Genomic DNA, 19,417 nt, shown 5'->3' with positions numbered 1-19,417 from the left:
CATGAATAGGTCTGCTTAACGACAAATGTGTCCCTCCAAAGAGCTAGAATATCGCTAAAGCAGTGACACAAGGAAACGGCTCGATCAATTCCTTAGTTTCCTATGAACAATCCTCTAGTTTCGAATATACCTTGAGTTGTTATACATTGCTAGGCGACTGTGGGAATTGATGAGTGTGCGCGTCAGTCGAATAACACTTATTTAAATGTTGCACGTTGAGATGCAGTCAAAAAGTACATTTGGTGTTTTTTCTCCGAGTTAAGAGAGTCGTCTGATCGGTTAAGAAGGTAGGGAAATCAGTGGTGCGCGGACCTGCGGGTTTAACGATTGGTTGGCGCTGGATGACATCACTGACACTCCCGTATTCTTAGTCGCGCTAAACTCCTGGAAAGACATCGTACTCGCTCGCGCAGATGAGTCGCACATCTGGCGGATTCCAAAATCCGTCGAGTAAGGCGCATGCAAACGCGAGGCGTTTCATTAGCAGTCAGACGGAATGGCCATTGTTCCAATGAGCCTATCATCACTGGCGGGAAACGCAAGCATTTGAAGAGGGTGATGTGGAAAGCAAAGTACTCTTGATAACGATCTTGCAAAAATGAGGACAACACGTTTAACAACCACCAGGAAAAACACATTAGAGTGAAACCTTTGGAATTGTTTTCTTTTGTCCCGATTAGCGTCTTTAAAATCATGCAACATGAATGTAACTAATTTCACTGGAGCGGACGGACTTGCACCCTGGAACTTTAACGGTAAGTTTGACCTTTGGTGTTTTTCACACATTCAGTGGTAGTGCCTCTTGAACGTAAAGGTATAAAGGTCTGTGGTATAAAAGTATTTTTATATTTTTTGTACTGGCTTTCATGTCTAATTTACATATTTATGTCTTTAGAGCATCCCTTAAAATTCAGCCTAAATTATTTAAAGCATAATATTTAAATGTACACCATTACAATTCCTGAATTCTAGTCCAGCAGAGAAGGAAATCAGCCAATAGTCATTAAAAAAACTTCAACATTGGCTGTTCAATTTCATATATATTGACAAATGGCCCCTTTTCTTGAAAATTGCAAAATGCACAAACCTAGCCAGCCCAGTGCCCAGTAACAATATTACTACCAGCAAACTTGTTCCTGTTAAAACTGCAAAGTTTCTATACCTATGTGCATTTGGTAAATAAGGAATTACAAATGATATGATTTCAATTGCCATCTTATATATTCATGACAATGTGACCTAGATCTTGTGTAGTTTAATCCATAAGTCTGCTTGGTTTTTGTTCTTGTTTTTGTTTTGAGGTGGAGTTGTATTTTACATACCAACAACATAGGTTGATGTGTTATTCACTTTGGTTATTTCATTAAAAATGAAAATAAAATTTTACAGATTCTAAGGACTTCAAATAACTGACTTGTGTGGAAAAAGGTTCATGGAGCTTCTGTGATCTTTACCTCAATTAAGTTTTTCTATTTTTCTTTGTGTAAGGGAGCTCGTGCGTGCGTGTGTGTGTGTGTGTGTGTGTGTGTGTGTGTGTGTGTGTGTGTGTGCATGCGTGCATGCGTGTGTGTGTGTGTTTATGAAGTTCTAGATGGTCTTGAAAGCATAACAGATATTTTGAGTCACTTACCTTTATAAATAAAGGTTCATCCATGTTTAGAAAAATCTCTGAATAGACAAATTTAATCTTGCTAATGTTTTCTTAGGTTTATGCTTTATTTAGCTTGTGTAGCTTTATTTAGCTTTATTTAGTAGAGTAGTAGTACCTGGTGTCCCTGGAGGAGAATTGTAGGAAATTCAATGTCAGATTGAAATTGAACAGACAGATATTAATATTAATGTAAAGTAACAGTTTTGTCTCTCTCTTCTTGACTGAACGCACTGTTCTCTGGTTCATTTTCATGTCCATGTTAATATACAATAAATGCAAATATGATCACTAGGCCCTTTCAGAAGACAGAGCTAACTCCTACACAACCTGCTCTCTTACTGCTCCCTTTATTCTTAGAAAAGAACAAGTGAATTTAGTAATTTTTCTAAGGGGCTCAGACTTACTAGACAAGGCTTTCTCTGCCAATCCCCAGGTTTTGTTTGCTCTTTGGAGAATGACAGATTCATGTGGGTTGAGATAGGGAAGGGACAGGACAGAGGCTCTCTGGCTTCATTAACATACAGAGCTCAAGTATCTGCTCTGGTGCGTGTGTTTGCATCTGCTGGTCTCAGTCCAAGACATTATTCTAACGACCTTAATGAACTTCATCACAATAAACTTAGTCACAGGTGACTCAGCTCCCACACACACACACACACACAAAATAATGTCGGCATCTTCCTCACAGACCTGTTCTCTGTTGCTCCTCAGACATTTAGGTGTCTTCGGTATGCACTGCAGAATCATATTTGATAAAATCCCTTGCCATCTCTCTCACTTTTTCTCTCTTCCACTTTCTTTCTATGTCCCTCTCATTCTCTCTTTCTCACCTTTTTCCTCTCTTTCCAGTGTGTCTAATTGTTAACCCAGTTTTACTGAGCAAAGCACCTGTTTTATCCTGCCAACATGAGGCACAGATGAGCATGTACACACGCACACACACGCACACACGCATACGCACTCACACACGCATACACACGTATATGCACACACGCGTGCACACACACACACACCACACAGAATATATGCTCCAGAATCCTCTTTGGGACCCTTCCGGGTAAACCTTAATTGCATTAAATGAAACACTCATAGCAGCTGGAATGGCATGAATTGCTTAGCGTTTACAAACAAACCCTCTGCTGCTGGCAAGAAACCACTCATTCAGAGTGAGATGATCCCTGTCTGTTTCTACTTCCACTCTTTCTAGTAGAAACATTAAAACAGAGTATTACAGTAGTTTTTCTCAACCCAGTCCTGAGGGTTGCACCCAATAGCCCATATTGCTGCACTAACCCAGCTCATAGTAAACTTGTATCAGATAATCACTATTCTTAATGGCTTGGTTGAGGTGGGACAGATCAAAACTGTATTCTCTCTGTTGGAACTTATGGACTGGGTTCAAAATTGCTGTAATTGCCATAGTGAATACCTCAGTGCCACAGACAAGGAGCCTAGGCTTACTGTAGGAGAAATTACACAATCCATGCAGATACAAAGCAGGAAAGAAAAGGGCTTAAGATATAGGATAGACTAGGGAGAATGGGAGTGTTGATTGATTATTGTTAAGGGAATTATCTCCAGCAAATGAAGTCTATTCAAGGGCTCAGCCTTTATTACTGTTCACGCCAGGGAGCCTGTCTTTGCATATGGAATGACTCACTGGGCTCATGCAAGATTATTTGTAACAGTAACACAGAAACAGACCCCCCACCCCCACAACAGGTTTGTAAATCGGAGTTGTGAATAAACCGGAGGGGTAAGATAAACTGATAAACATTAACTTGGCAAAACAGGAGGTGCACTGATAGCACACACACACACAGTCATGCACTTGTAGAAAATGTGAAATACATAACCCATTAGCAAGTCTATGCATTTTTAAGGATTCTATGATTTAAATAAAATTTCTTTTTCAGGTCCCCTTTAATATTTTCTATCCTTACATATTCATATGGAGCAATCTTGTCTCCCCCACAAATAAACAGCCATGCTGAAGGTTGAGAGACAGAATAATCAATTTCCCAGAAAGGCCCTGAGGCTGATTTGTGGAGTCCAGGAGCACTCTCCTCCCAATCAGTGGTATGGTGTGGAGTCCAGGAGCACTCTCCTCCCAATCAGTGGTAAAGAGGCAGTGATTCACTGTTGGGCTCAGATATTTGTCAGTGGTGTCTATGATGGGTATGAAGAGGTAGGTAGAACCTCCCTGGTTTCACTGGCCCCCACAGTTTACAGTAGACAGTAGGCTTTCTGTTTTACAGTATACTGGACACACACACTACCAGTCCCCACTGGCCTGACAAGGGCAACAGATAAGAATTAACTTGGCAAAACAGGATGTTTACTGATATTTAGTACACTTACACATACATATAGCTCATTAGTAAGCATATGCATTCTTAGGTATTCCATAATTATTCCCCACATCGAAGGTTTTCAGTGCAGTGAATCAATTAAGTAATTCAGCCAACCCCAAGATCTAATGGTTCCACTCCAGACCAAACCTACATGTGGAATTAAAATTAAAATCAAAATCAACTCTCACTGGTACTCTAAGAATCTAATGCTTGGAAAGGGTGTCCTGTTGATTGTTTGTTTGTTTGTGTGTGTGTGTGTGTGTGTGTGTGTGTGTGCATGGCTTACTGACATATACCTTTCAGGGACTTGATGCCTATAGTGTTATTGAATAGCTTTTGATTATTATTGCATGTTTATTTATCACGTTGTAAGTAAACCTGTCAGGAGTGGTGGGCTGAATCGAGACACAGGTGGAACAGGTGGAATGAATCCAGACACGCACACGTGGATTGAATCCAGACTCATACAAGTAGACTGTAAATGTGAAATTCAGACACACACAAGTGGACTGAATCCAGACACATACAGGTGGACTGAATCCAGATACACATAGGTGGACTGAATCCAGACACACACAGGGGGACTGAATCCAGACATGATGAAACAGCCGGATCTCAGTGTAATGAACACTGCTGAATGCTGCTGTAACCCACAATGCTGTGTGCAGCAGGCATACACACAAACTCACACCTTTGTAGTGACTGTTGGAGAGAATTATAGTGATAATTTTTGGTGTAGGATGTTTTCTTTGATTTCCTGTATAATTAGATGGACTAAGCATATTAAAACTTACTGCATGCCGTTCACCAGAACACAGTAACCAAGCAACTATCGCACTCTGTCTATATTTGTGTGCAAGTCTCTCTTTTTCACTCACTCTCTCTCTCTCTTTCCTATCACCTTAACTGTAGTAACATAAGAATGTTGCCCTGGATCATAATAGTCAACTGCACAGTGGGTACAGATAGTTAAGACTTGTTTGTGTTTGTTTTTAATTTTTTTGTATATTTTATATTGGTACATTGCTGATGACTCTTGCTGTTAAGTGGCTATTGACGGAGATATAACTGGGTGACCCCCAATTAAAACACATATAGTGTGTGTGTGTGTGTGTGTGATCAGTGCAGATATACATGCTTACGCATGTGTAAGAATGCTACCTTAGATTTTTTGGTATTTGCAGTCCTTTGGGGAGAAGAAATTATAAGCTTATTTCAAATCTAACTAAATCTAAATATGTAGTTATGGCTGTGTTTGAACATGAATGTGTGTATATGAATATGCACTTATGTATGCGTGTGTGTGTGTGTGTGTGTGTGTGTGTGTGTGTGTGTGTGTGTGTGTGAAAGAGAGAAAGAGTGAGAGCAGCACATTGGAGCCAGTAATGAGGACATGCAATCAAAGGACGAGGCTGTAAAAATCTAGCAGGCATATTCATACCAACCTACCCGCACGCAAATGGCTCGGAAGTATATGTTCCAGGAGCCTTGTTAATAGAGAACAGCTCGAGCTAGTCACAGAATTCTGCCAGTGCTGACCCAAGAGACACCAGTGTGAGCTTGCTTCTTTAGGATAGTACTTCAAACAAAAGCAACACGGCAGCCTCTGCCGCACGCTCATCATCTGGTGAATGCGCACCCAGTTTCACAGTGCTTCACAGTGTTTGGCTGGCTCCTAATTAATTCTGCCTGGCTGCCTGTAGGCGAGTGCAGTTCCAGTGGAATTTGTGGTCTCTCACAGATGGTACAGCACTGCCTGTTGGTGAGTGGGTGTCAGGCGAGACCCAGCACACCTAAGGGGGGAGTCCCAGCTCACCCGAGGGGGTAGTCCCAGCACACGTGAGAACGAGTCCCAGCACACCTGCGAGATAGTGAAGGTGCTGCAGCTAGACTGTCCCAGTGTACTGCAGTACTCTTGGCCCAGCTTGAGCCCTTTTAAAACAAAATGCTCATGTTCTTCTGCTACCTGAGGGAGCTTGTGCATGTCCCTGAGCTATGGAATCTGTACACAGTGTGACTTAGAAGCAGTCAGGGAGAATGAGTTTGATTCAGTTATACTGGGAAGTTTATTGTTTCACATGTTAAATGTACTCTATAGGTAAAATTGGACTTAATTGAATGTGTGTGTCATAAGAGCGTTGTTAAAGATTGTTTGGGGTATGTTTGTGTGTGAAAGTGTACTTTTGGTGTGGGTGTAGTTCCTCTACAGACTGCAGTGTTCTCTAACCTCTCAGATTACCAAAGGCAAATGTGAGTGTCTGTATAAGGAAGAGAGAGAGAAGACAGAAAAAAAAGAAAAGAGGGTTTTGTGGGTATGTTTGGTCTTCTCCGTGTACACTTGGGGTTTCGTGTGCATTCGTCTCCTCCACATAGGTGTTAGTCTGCTGTATGTAACCAGCTGCTGCTGGACTTTGCATCCCAACACCCCTGAAGGAATCCAAGGAAGGAAATCAGTGACATCTAAGAGCCCCAATCTGCTAGCACAGCAAACCATCCCATCTCCCCCAGAGAAGAGACAGACTCTATCATAGCCCAGACGTCTAGGAAGCTCTGATCAACAGCCATGTGTGGCAGGATTCTCAATGACAGTCATTCAGATGCTGTTCTGACTTTAGCGACACACCCGCTTGGCACAAAGAGCTTTAAATAATTGGCACCAGTCTCAATATGTAAACACAGCTAGTTGCCATGCAGCACTGAGTGTGCCAAATGTAAACATTATTCATAGAGGGCAACAGTGAGTTGTGGACAAACATAAGGAGTGGGCGCAGTTAAACCTGCTGTTTCAGTGAGCTGCACCTTGTGAACCACATTTTCAATTGTCCCTCTTTCATGTTTTCTTCATAATCAGGCTTGAACAAGGTCAGTGTGAATACTGGCTTTAAAACAGGAGCAGATATCAAATAAATGTCTTTGTGAATCTTTATTCCAATATTGGTCGATTTATGTAGAAAAAAGCAAACCCAGGGAGGCGAATGGAAACAAGACAATGGCTAAGCTCGTGTACTGTGCCTGAATACCCTCTGCCCACAGTCACTCCTGCAGTCTGACCGCCAACACACCATCCGACCATAAGCTTCTTAAAAAAACTTCACCATCACCAGTGATACATACAACATATTTCATGAACCTTCAAATACCTTCTTCAGATTCTTTTCAACCTCTGCTCACAGAATAAGAAAGAAGTTCTCAGTGCCATTCTACTGTACACAGCACTTTAGTAGCTTTGCATTTACTTATTTGTCATTAACTATCTCTCATGAGAATAACACTGAAATCCATGGTAATTTCATTATTATCTCAAAGACTAAGAATTCTGCCCATCTCCCAAGTTCGTATTTCTGAACGGTATGGGAGGAATTAGGGGAAATTATGCTAATAGAAACTTAAACCTATTATCATATAATAAGGCATTGGATGAATACCTTATTAACTGACACTTTATAGTATGTTTACATGACATTTTTTCAGGCCTGTTTCTTACACCTTTTGCATGTGTTGTAGTGAAATCATGCTTGTCTCTCATGACTGCTAGAGTATGCAGCACTTACATCTTATTTACCCCTCAGTGCTGTTAAAAATGAAATGACCCAAGTTGGCTTCTAAATTGATGACACAGCTCCAAAACCTAAAATTAGAACAGTGAACCAGTGAAACTCTATCAGTTAATACAGCCTTTTAAAAAATAAAAGTGTTTGGTGCAGACATTTTTTATTGCTCTTAAGTAGTTTGGTTGGAATCATTTACTGCTTTAATAACAACTTTATGCTTCTCAGCTAAATAGCTTCAGGAATAAACAACTGCAAAATAGAAAACAGCATTAAATACTCCCTCAATAGTAAGTCTGAGGTCTATTCTTGGAGTTATTTACAAATAATTTACAGTATTACAAAAAGTTCAGAATGCAAACAGAAATGAGCTATTATCCAATGATCACCCCAGTCCCCTCACAGTCCTCACCCCAGTCACCCCATTCATCTCACCCCACTCACCCCACACACTTCACCCCGATCACCCGACATACCTCACCCCAGTCTGCCTGCCAGTGCCCACCTGCAGTCAACACAGCATTTCGAGTCACTGCAGGCATGGCAGGGTTCACATGCTAAAAAAAGCATCACTGTTGCACAATTGTGAAGTCTGTCCTATGCTAATGACTGTGTGCTTCAAGGGATGATGCTGAAAGAAATGGAGGTGAAGGATCTGCTTTGAATGATATGATACAGGGAATGTCTGTTTAGTGTCAGGGAACAGATTTAAAAAGAGTTTGATGCTCATTACAGTATAAATATAATGAGAAAAAAAAATTGAAATTGTGCCTTTGTTTCACATAATTTTATTTCTAGGTTAAATTAAATAAAAAGTACAATCTATTGCTGAGGAATAATTCAAATTTCTGTTATGAATACAATAAAAATGAGGTCACCTACACTAAAGTAACTTGACTGGAGGTTCTCAAAATATCTGTTTAGTCTAATTCAATTATGAACTAAAATGAAGTTAAGACTGAATAGTGCAAGGTTCATCATGTCAATTCATATATGAAAATGAACAGAAGGATAAGCTAACAGCAGTTCCTAACTTCAGTATCTTTTACTCTGCCTGTGTGTGTGTGTGTGTGTGTGTGTGTGTGTGTGTGTGTGTGTGTGTGTGTGTGTGTGTGTAAGTGGTCTGGTCTCAGTGTGTCACTAACAAGCATCAGGCATTGAAATACGGGCATCTGCCGCTAATTGGATATGTAGTCGCTACTGAGACGCATTTCCTCCTGTCACAAGCTAATGACAAAGTGTCCCAATAAAATCAGAGCCCGAACAGGGGCAGGACTGGAGCCATTGATTTAACAGTAGCAGCAATGGTGTTGCCTTAATGCAGAGAAAATATATACATGCAATATATGGGACAGTGCAGAAACACTGAGACTGCTACTTATCAACAAGTAATAACAATTAATGTAATGAAGATGCATTTTTTTTTCTGGGATATATAGTATACCAATAAGATATTTATTTAAAATCAAATTTGCATAAAACATAATGTCCATGTTTTGTTCATATCTACTGATATGAAAAAAAAAATCTTGACTTAACCTGTCATTTGTTAAGAGAGCCTTTTCAGGAGCACTAACTAGTGGTGGGGAACCAGAGTAGTGCAGTGTAGTTATCAAATAGTGACAAGAAAAAAATAACAGTAAGACTTCATGGAAATATAATGCTAAATGTTGTGTAATTTGTCATATAATTGTGTACTGTCAGACTGAGTGTTATGTGTAATGGACTCCCATCCTGGTTGTATTCTTAGAGGCCCTTAGCCACGCACAGCAAATGGCACAGTTAGCCAACTCGGACTCACAGGGGGTAAACTATTTATTTTTATCAAAATATGCATGCTGTGTAGTATGTTGTATATGTATATACATGGTGCATAGTAATGGTTCTCTAGAAAAGTTTTATTTGGGTTAGTTAAATATGATGTATGTTTATTGAAATTTATTGCAAATTTATTGTAGTCTAGTGTAAATGCTTAGGTTAACATAAGAGGAAGCTTATACTTGTATTCTGTGGTAGCTGAGAAGGATAAAGCAGTAGGTTGAATTCCTAAACTGGATGCTTCATAAACTAGACATTTAATTTTTGTAATTTATTTTATTTTTCATATCTTGTATTGGGAATTGAGTTTTAAGGTCATGCCAAAGTTCCCACCCATTTTATTCCACTAGTATAATGGGAAAAACTCATTAGACAAATCTGACAAATGTTTAAAAGTAGCATATTAATGAGCTGATCCAGCCTTATCTATGGGCACTGAGGTGAGATGAAATGATCCCCCTTCCACAATCTGTCACGAGTGGGTTCAAAGCTCGAACTCCCCCACAGCCCATAAATGTCACTATGGGCTCAAAGAGTATGCTCGCTGTCATACTCTATTATCCCACACTAACCAGACTTTTGAAGTGGGGAAAACCCCTCAAACAAACAACAAGCAAGGTGCTCAGAGACAGTATGGCCACTCCATTTGAAGGCTGAGCTGCAGAGGTAATAATGGATAATGTTCTGTTTGCACTGAAGCCACAGGAGCTGGGAGTGCTGGCTGCATAGACTGATGGACAGTAATAACTGTAGTTGGCTCACCTAGATGGCTAGAGGTCAGTGTGAGCTATTTTGGTAAATATACAGTGCAAAACAGGGAATATATATATATTACATAGCTGTAAAGAGAGGATTAACTCTTGCAAGGCAACATGGTAGATGACTAAGGCAGAGGAGTTGTCTTATATAATCAGAATGAATGCGGATGATAATAATCTCTCGGAGAAGATCACATGTGGTCAACCTTAGCCTTACTACCTCTACAATATACATTTTGCTCCCAATAGTCCAACTATCATTTGGCAACAGCATGCTATCTATTGTGTCATATATTGCTCTACTTTTGTGTATGAATGCAAACCTGGCACTGTGTGTATTTCTTGCTGCTGTCAGCACATACGCTGACTATAGGAAAGCTGAACTGGTGCTCCCGAGGCACAGGAGATCGGTAGCTGCAACACTGCCCGATCTGCCCTGCACAATCAGCCTTCCTCCACTGTCTGTAAAGCCCTCTAAGGTTGCTATTGTGTTTGCATTGCAGTTGAAAATCTGTCATTAAGGCAAATATTTTATACATAAACACTGCCATTGGCCAGTAAATTCACTATTATTAACCTCTGAATATTATCATGAGTATTAGATAATGCTAGATTCCAGTTACAAAATGTACTGAGCTTTATTTCTCTAAAGACCAAATGCCTCTGATTGTCAATGGAAAATGTTTTATAAATAAGTTGCCATAATCACATTTAAGAATAGGAGTAAGTTAAAGAGAATAAGAAGGAATGTAATATGTATAGAAACCGCATCAAGAAACAGAAAATGATTTATATAACTACTTAGGCTTAGTTCCATAGTATTTATAGAAATACTTAGGCTTAGTTCCACAGTATTTATATAAACACTTAGGTTTAGTTCCAAAATATTGATATAAACACTTAGGGTTAGTTCCACAATATTTATATAAATGCTTAGGCTTAGTTCCACAGTATTTATATAAACACTTAGGTTTAGTTCCACATAATCCTTCCCCCTTCTGTTCCATTTCTGTTGGATATTTAATTCACAACTTCACAAATTCACAACTGAGTAATTGCAGATTCAGATTTGATAAGGAGTCAAGATTACCAGTAGCCAGATCCATTAAGCAGCAGAAAGACTGAAACCCAAGCATAAAACTAGATAAAGGAGGTGTAATCATTGTGTTTGCCAGGAGTCTGTCAGAGATGATTCAAAAAGAACAGGCTGGATATAAAGCAAGGGATGATTCAGGTGCATGCTGATGGTCTATGAAGTAGTTTAGCAGAGAAGAAAGGAGCACAAGGAAGACATCATTCAATTTCATGTAGGCTTAGTGATTTTTCACTTTGAGGTTAGCTGTGGTGTTCTCTGACAGACTTGCTTTTACATGTTGTCCTTCATGTACTGAAATCATGGGTGTAGGTGATTAAATCTGCTTTTATGTAACCCCTGTAATGGGGCTCGTAATTTAGTTTATTACCACAAGAGGGCAACCTTCAAAAGAAATCCTTTGCCTTTAGTAAGTCTAGGCTACAAACAAGTAGTCGTCAGGCTGTTTCCTTTGTGGATGCTCTGCTGTTAACACTGCAGAATATTTCATGTAAGACCCTGAAGAAACTCTGAATTTTAGTCAGTTATAGACTGTCACTTTTCCTGTCAACAGGTCATATTGGTCTATAGATGTTCTATGAGCAAAGGTATAGGCATTTAAAAATACATGTGCATAGAATCCAAATGTAGCTAATAATAGATTTGACTGATAGACTTGTTCCTGAATTACAGTGTTGAGATTTCATCTATTCTTAAAAACATTAACCAACTGTGTATTCATAATGACGAAACCCACTGAAATGCAGCTCAGTCACACAAACAGCAAGACTCCCAATATTTTACAAACATCTTAACCAAGACACTACTAACAGTTAAAATGCAATAGATGTTATGTTTATTGAATGTGAATACTGTTCTGTTTTAGTCATGTAGACAGAGTCTTGACTGCCACACTGTGTGTGGCTAGCCCTGACTGTTTGTTTTGTCTTAGCACTGGGGTCCAATAACAAATGTGGCCTATAGGATACTGCTCTAATATTCCAGGATTTAATTGTCCCCCAGAAACCTACATAAAAGGAGACTCTTGTAGCCCTTTTTATTAATCTAGAGAATATTATTAATTAATTGTTCACCAGAGATTAACAATACTAAGATGTTACTTTATGTGAGCCTTCGGTGTTCTTATTTCTTAGTCCTACTGTGCTCATCAGTGAACATTCAGATCATCTCAAGGTCTGAACAAGACAAGACAGTCAAATGTTACTTTGGTAATGTGCATTCAGTACCACATTACAATCTCTGATAACATGCATGGAACAGGTTTGCACTAATATTTTTATTAATGATAATACTAGAAATCTGAGATGCTGAAATATGCTTACCTTTCATAATTTTAGTTTGTGCCTGTCTGTTTCAGGCTCATTGAGCAATGTGTCAACTGATGCTACCGTCAGCTGTGACAGAGGCAGCGGCAATGGCTCGTGTACAGTTGCTGAGGCGACTGGGAGCCCATATAAGACGGTGGAGATGGTCTTCATTGCCTTGGTTACTGGATCCCTCAGCTTTGTCACCGTGGTGGGAAACATTCTGGTCATGGTGTCAATCAAAGTCAACAGACACCTGCAGACCGTCAACAACTACTTCCTTTTCAGCTTGGCATGTGCTGACCTCATCATTGGTGTGTTCTCCATGAATCTCTATACCGTATATATCATAAAGGGCAAATGGCCACTGGGCCCTGTAGTGTGCGACCTTTGGTTGGCTCTGGACTATGTGGTCAGCAATGCCTCAGTCATGAATCTGCTGATCATAAGCTTTGACCGCTACTTTTGTGTGACCAAGCCGCTGACCTACCCTACACGTCGCACCACCAAGATGGCTGGCCTAATGATTGCCTCAGCCTGGATCCTCTCCTTCATCCTGTGGGCTCCTGCCATCCTCTTCTGGCAGTTCATTGTGGGCGAGCGCACCGTGGAGCCTGGAGAATGTTATATTCAGTTTCTTTCTAACCCAGTAGTCACGTTTGGAACAGCAATCGCCGCCTTCTACCTTCCTGTAGTCATCATGACAGTGCTGTATGTTCACATCTCACTGGCCAGCCGAAGCCGTGTGGCCAAGCAGAAGCCTGAGGCCAAGAAGGAGAAGAAGGGCCTGAAGAGCCATATCCTCAAGCAGAACAACAACCATCAGTCCCCGCCCAAGCCCAGCCTGGACGCAGGCAGCGCCGTTGATACACTGAAGAATGGAAAGTTGGACGAGTCGATGGTGTCCACTAAAGCTGACTCCAGTATACAGCCTGAGGAGAAGGAGAGCTCCAATGACTCCAGCACAGCCAGCATCGCACCCAAAGAGCCCAAGGAGAGGGCTAACAGCAAGGTCGTTTCTGAGAAGGGCCTTGCCCCTGCCCCAGCCCCAGTGACCAAGCTCAACCCAGCCTCCAAATGGTCCAAGATCAAGATCGTCACCAAGCAGGCAGGAGACGAGTGCATCACCGCTATCGAAATCGTCCCACCAGAGAGTGGTACAGAGGGCCGTTCCATCCCTATCAACCGGCCACGCACGGTGGCCCGCAAGTTTGCCAGCATCGCCCGCAGTCAGGTCAAGAGGAAACGTCAGATGGCGGCACGTGAGAAAAAAGTGACAAAGACAATCTTTGCCATCCTCCTGGCCTTCATCATCACGTGGACGCCATACAATGTGATGGTCCTCATCAGCACATTTTGCCAGTCCTGCGTGCCTGACACTGTATGGGCCATTGGTTACTGGCTCTGCTATGTCAACAGCACCATAAATCCAGCTTGCTATGCGCTTTGCAATGCCACCTTCAAAAAGACCTTTAAGAACCTTCTCATGTGCCAGTACAAGAACATTGGAACTAGGTGAGCTAGAGATCCACTAGAGCTTGGGATTGGGCTTTAAGTAGAGTCTAGCATATCTCTGATGCACTGGAATGTATCTTTCAAAACCTCATGGGGCTTTAAACCTCCTTGTTGGGAAAGGCATTGTGTCATTAAGAAACAATAAGGAACTCTGAAGAAAAAACTGGAAAGCTGCAGAGTGCACTTGGTGACATGAACATCAGACAGTGGATTGGTCTTTACAGTTATTCTGCTGCTGACAAACATCTCTTTGACAAACAGATCTCTATGTGAAATATTGTTTAATGCTCTGCCAGTCCAATTAGCAGATCTTATGATTTGCTTATATATAGTTGCTTATTAGATTCAATAAGTCTCATCATCTTCAATAGGTTGGGAAAGAGAAATTGTTTTTTCTCCAAACTATAGAACCCAGACAAATAGAATGATATGGTATGGCTACTATTTTGATTTTCCATGTATACCACATAAACAGGCATCTTAGTTTAATTTTCAGGGTTGCATTTCCCAAAAGCTTCATTACACTAAGAAATTTGTTAACTTAATCTTAAGAAGGGTAGTTAATTAGCAAGTGTTTCCTGAAACCCTTCTTAATTAAAGTACTGCATAAACTCGCTCATAACAACTAACACAACTCATTCTTTATTCATAGTGCTTCTTTATTTAGATTTTGCCTGCAGTTCTGCACCAAAAAAGCCAAACTCTGCTAAAAAGGAACAATGAACTTCTATGCATGAAATCTGAAAAATAATAATAATAATAATAATAATAATAATAATAATAATAATAATAATAATAATAATAACATTTAGGCTGTTTAGGCTGTTTAGTGTGTCATCCCATGTCTTATTTTTACTTCATTTTAAAATATGAATGTCAGGAAAAATTATCGTATTTCCATCTCATTTACTGGAACCCATGCTGGGAGATCCTTGATACAGAGTAGTAGAGATGGTTTTAATGACAGGATGGCATTTTCACATTACTATCCGAATAGCTTATAGCAGTGCAGGTTGAAAACCATGTGTAAGAACCTAGTTACACATCCAGCTACAACTATACTCATACTCACAGCATATAGCTCTCAAGCCACCATTTGCAAAGTTAAGCTTTAAAAATAGCACTTCAAATAAATGGGTGTGAACATATTTGAAATGGATTTGAAAGAACTGTTACTGTTAATTTAGAAGAAAAATGGCATAAAATGCATACACAAATTATTCTGCATTTGCATATTTACATCAAGAGGCAAAGATCGGTTTGGCTTTGTCTTTTTCATATGTGTCCATCCAAAGAAGGTGACTGGCTACTCATTAGTAAGCAGTGTCTAAATGGGAAACCCATAAATAAATCAGTATAGCAGTGTGGTTTAACAGGGCAGGATGACAGGTGCACATGCACCCCTCATTCACTTTTCATGCCTATAATTAAGATAAACATTATTATCTCCCTTTATGAAATTGAACAAAACCTATAGATTTTCCAAGGAAATGACCAGTATCAAATGTGTTTATAGTATAATTATTTCCAAAATAACAAAGACAAAATCTCCACAAAGTTTGAAGATATTTTGCTTATGCACTGATGAAACAAGAAAAAAACAATATGACAAGGTCAAAATTATTAGCCCTCTGATCATTACTAATCAATAGGATAACCTTTCTGACTCACAACTGACAGCAATCTTATGCTGGAGTTCCTAAAACTAGGTTAGTAAATGTCTCTTGCAGGATCTTAGTCCATTCCTCCATCGAATAGTTAGGAATATTTGATTAATTTCAAGCATGGACCTTAATCTTGATCTCCTGTTATAGATTCTCAATAGGATCTTGGCATTAAGAGAGCTTGATTTTGAATGTGTACTTCAGGGTCATTGTCTTGGTGGAAGACTCAAAGGCAACCTAAAGACAGACTGGCTGGAGATTTCTTCTCATTATCCTTTAAAGTATCAACATAATCTTTCTTAATGATCCCATACATATGAACAAGGTTCATGCCCGAAGGCATTTTTAGTGCTGAACTTTCACCGTTCCATCTCCAAACAAAAACAGCATCCATGTGCCTGAAAAGCATTTGTTTAGTCTCATCAGGCCAATGGAAAGATGTCCAAGACTCATCCCCATGTTTTGAATGGTCACAGGTAAAATTCAGTGTTGCTTGGATGTGCCACTGAGTAAGCAATTGAGTTTTCCTTGGGCAATGATCTTGATGCCCACTATGATGACCTCAAAGCCCACCATGATGAAGAACACTTATTACAATCTTTCTTGAAACATCATGTTCGTAAGAGAACAGTTCAGCAACAGTCATCTTGACAGAGACCTGGGGATTCTTGTTGACATATTTGACTCATCATCTTTAATAATCTTTGATATCCTGCACTTGTGACCACACCCAGGTTTGTTTCTAACAGTATGGTTCTCCTTATTGCGATGATGTAATATACAGCAGCTCTGGACACCAAGAAATATTTGAAAATGACAGTATAGATGTCCCCCTTAAGATGAGCATCCACTACCTTTTTCTGCAATCCAGACTTAGTTCTTTGCTCTTTTGAATGATGAAATTACTTCTTATAAAAACCTTTTCATTGATTACATTAATGTTTTATTGGACAGAACTTTAGAAAGATTTTTCTATTTGGGGGGCTAATGATTTTGAATTTAACTGTCAGTCACAGATATAATAGAAATCTTTGAGACATTTCACATGCATGTACCCAGTCTCACAGACTGCTTAACAGCATTTGCTCCAACACCCTACTGAGGGTGCAGAAATTCAAACTGAGGGTGTAATGCTTTTGCATACCCGTAGAACTGGACCTGTGTTGGTTTTTTTCCCCTCATTTTTACATTATACTAGCTGACTGATTGACTAAGGGATTTTCTGTGCGCATCCATAAGTATGACAAATACTCCCTTTTTTCCCCACTGTTTGCTGGTTTTAATGGTTGTGCAGTAGTACAAAATTAATTTGATTTGTAATCACATGTGAATATAAATTAATTTGATTTCTAATCATGTGCATATAAAGTTTTCTTTTATGGCAGCTTGGAACATGACTCAACTAATTACAAATCTGTATAATTTGCTTTTTATAATTTTGCTTTTTAGAAGGTATAAACATTTTTCTCGGTGTAACTGTGAAGACATATTGTATATTAGACAGCGAAATTGATCGATCAGTTTTTGACTAACATTTCTCACCCCCAAGTGGCCTAGGGGTGGAGTAAAATAAGAAGTACTTTAAACTCATTTGCTAATTTTGCATTACAAAGGCCTTTGGTAAACACCCCCAGAACTCATTCATTTCTTTCTCTCATAATTCGTTAGTTTGTTTGTTATTGGCTAAGACTGATCGTGTTTGGGAAACACACCCCAGAGCAGCACTATCTTAACCATTGCACAAGGTCTGTGAGAGTTTAGAGGCTGGTTTTACTTGATTCACACTGCTAGAAAGAAGCTCTCCAAAATTAAGATGGAATATTGTGCATATGCTCAAAGGTTGACCTCCTTTAATCCATCAAGATCCTTGGCATTGTAGGTCTTCCAGACAACCTCACTAATATTAAGAACAAAAGCAGTGTCCATCTCCTGGTGACTAAGACAACTGTCATAATGTTCATAAGGTTCATAAAGTTTGCACTATGGGACGCTGATGAGACGAGGCAGTGGCTCCTCTCACTGGAGGAGCTGTCCACCTGTAGTGGGCACTTCTGTAGAACAAACTCATGTCAACATTAACTAGAGTGAGGTATATATTTGGTTCTGAAAGTGTAAATAGTGTATAACATGCTGAATATATGATTCTCAAAAGTCCTTCCTGCACTTCATGTGTGGATGTTTCTATTTCTTTAGTGCTTAATTGTTGATCTGTATGTAGTTTATGAGATGTATTGATGTCTGTAAGCAAATGTATTCAATAGTTTCTAATTTGTGATAAAACCAAGAGAAATCGGGGCTATACAGGAGGCATTGTATATTTCTTCAGATCATTGTAAGACACAGACCACATAGGGGTGTCTAGAATGTTGAAAAAATTGGGAAAGATCTGTTTTTCTATTTGAACCAAAGTACCTGGGGCATGCTCGCGAGCCGAATGCTCATGTGAAAAGGAGACCTTCCTTCATAAAATTTATCATAGTGCATTTTCCTGTCATTCGAAAATCTTTTTTTTTTATTTTCAAATGGGATTTTTGTTTATGCTAGTGAGTGAAGTTGCCAATCTGAATGTAATTTCTCTAACTGATAGCTCAGTGCCCCAGCCTCTCTTATGGTGGAGGCTTGGATTCCTGGACTGATGTTGCGCAAAGAATATTCATCATAAATATGGACTCTCGTGCAGAAAGCATGTCAAAAACCAGTTTTCCTTTTGTTCAGTTTGCATCTGGCCTTTTTCCAACGAGATTATTACACAGATTCTAACCCTTTGCTACAAAATGGGGTGGTCCCCTGATGAATGACACTATCTTTTATCAGACATTTGTCTCTATGATTAATCATGCCCGAGAGCAAATGGGTTCGTCAAACCTCATGTCTGCGTTAGTGGAGCATGTTTAAATTGTAAATGGGTCTATGGCCAGTAAGTAGTCATTTCGCTGCAGGATAGATAATGGTCCTCTATTCCTATGAGAAAATTGAAAGTATTCATATTTAGTAATTATGGACTATCAACAGAAAAGGCTCCCCAAGTCATTCTAAAACTGTGTACAAATGATTGTATGGGGTTTTTCTAATGAATAAAACTTAATAAAGATCCTGTTCCTACAGAGCAATTATGGTAATCAGGTCTTTGTATCATGATACAAACTCATCTGTACATAGATATGATCAACGGACTATAAAATGGTTAAACAGATATTTCTTTTATTTTAGTGGACTCTAAAATTGTTAAATTATTTATCATGATGAACATTGTTAATGCAGTGTAGCTATATAGTACAAATAATGGATGTGTTTGCTTTTACAATGGTTGTCAATGCTTGTGTTTGCTTTTGCAACATTTTCTGTCATTTCCATAAATTTGACTGCTAGTTCACAGTTTTCTATCATTGACACATTTCTCCTAAGAGATCAACCTGAAATGATGAATAGGTCACAGTCTTTTCAGCGCTCAAATGTCTGAACTGTGTTAGAGACAGAGACAAAGAATGAGGGAGAGTAAGCTAGAATGAATGAGAGGAAATTATATTCTCAAATACACCACCACAGCTACACCCAAATGAAGCACTGCTCGAGGAGTTACACATGCAAACACTTTATATATACAAAAAGAATGTCTTTACTTACTTACTCTCTCTCTCTCTCTCTCTCTCTCTCTCTCTCTCTCTCTCTCTCTCTCTCTCTCTCTCTCTCTCTCTCTCTCTCTCTCTCTCTC

General features: G+C 39.5%; 1 protein-coding gene across 1 annotated transcript; it reads left to right on the top strand.

Moving 5' to 3' along the window:
- Nucleotides 1-425: 425 nt before the first annotated feature.
- chrm4a (cholinergic receptor, muscarinic 4a) lies at nt 426-19,280 on the top strand. Its single transcript, XM_027023198.2, has 2 exons — nt 426-755; nt 12,580-19,280. The coding sequence occupies exons 1-2, from the start codon at nt 701-703 to the stop codon at nt 14,043-14,045; spliced, it is 1,521 nt and encodes a 506-aa protein (XP_026878999.1). The 5' UTR covers nt 426-700; the 3' UTR covers nt 14,046-19,280.
- Nucleotides 19,281-19,417: the final 137 nt, after the last annotated feature.

This window comes from Electrophorus electricus, chromosome 21 (assembly GCF_013358815.1).
Source record: "Electrophorus electricus isolate fEleEle1 chromosome 21, fEleEle1.pri, whole genome shotgun sequence".
Taxonomy (NCBI): Eukaryota; Metazoa; Chordata; class Actinopteri; order Gymnotiformes; family Gymnotidae; genus Electrophorus; species Electrophorus electricus.
Note: the sequence above shows the minus strand (reverse complement) of the source record. Positions and strands in the feature narration are given on the sequence as shown.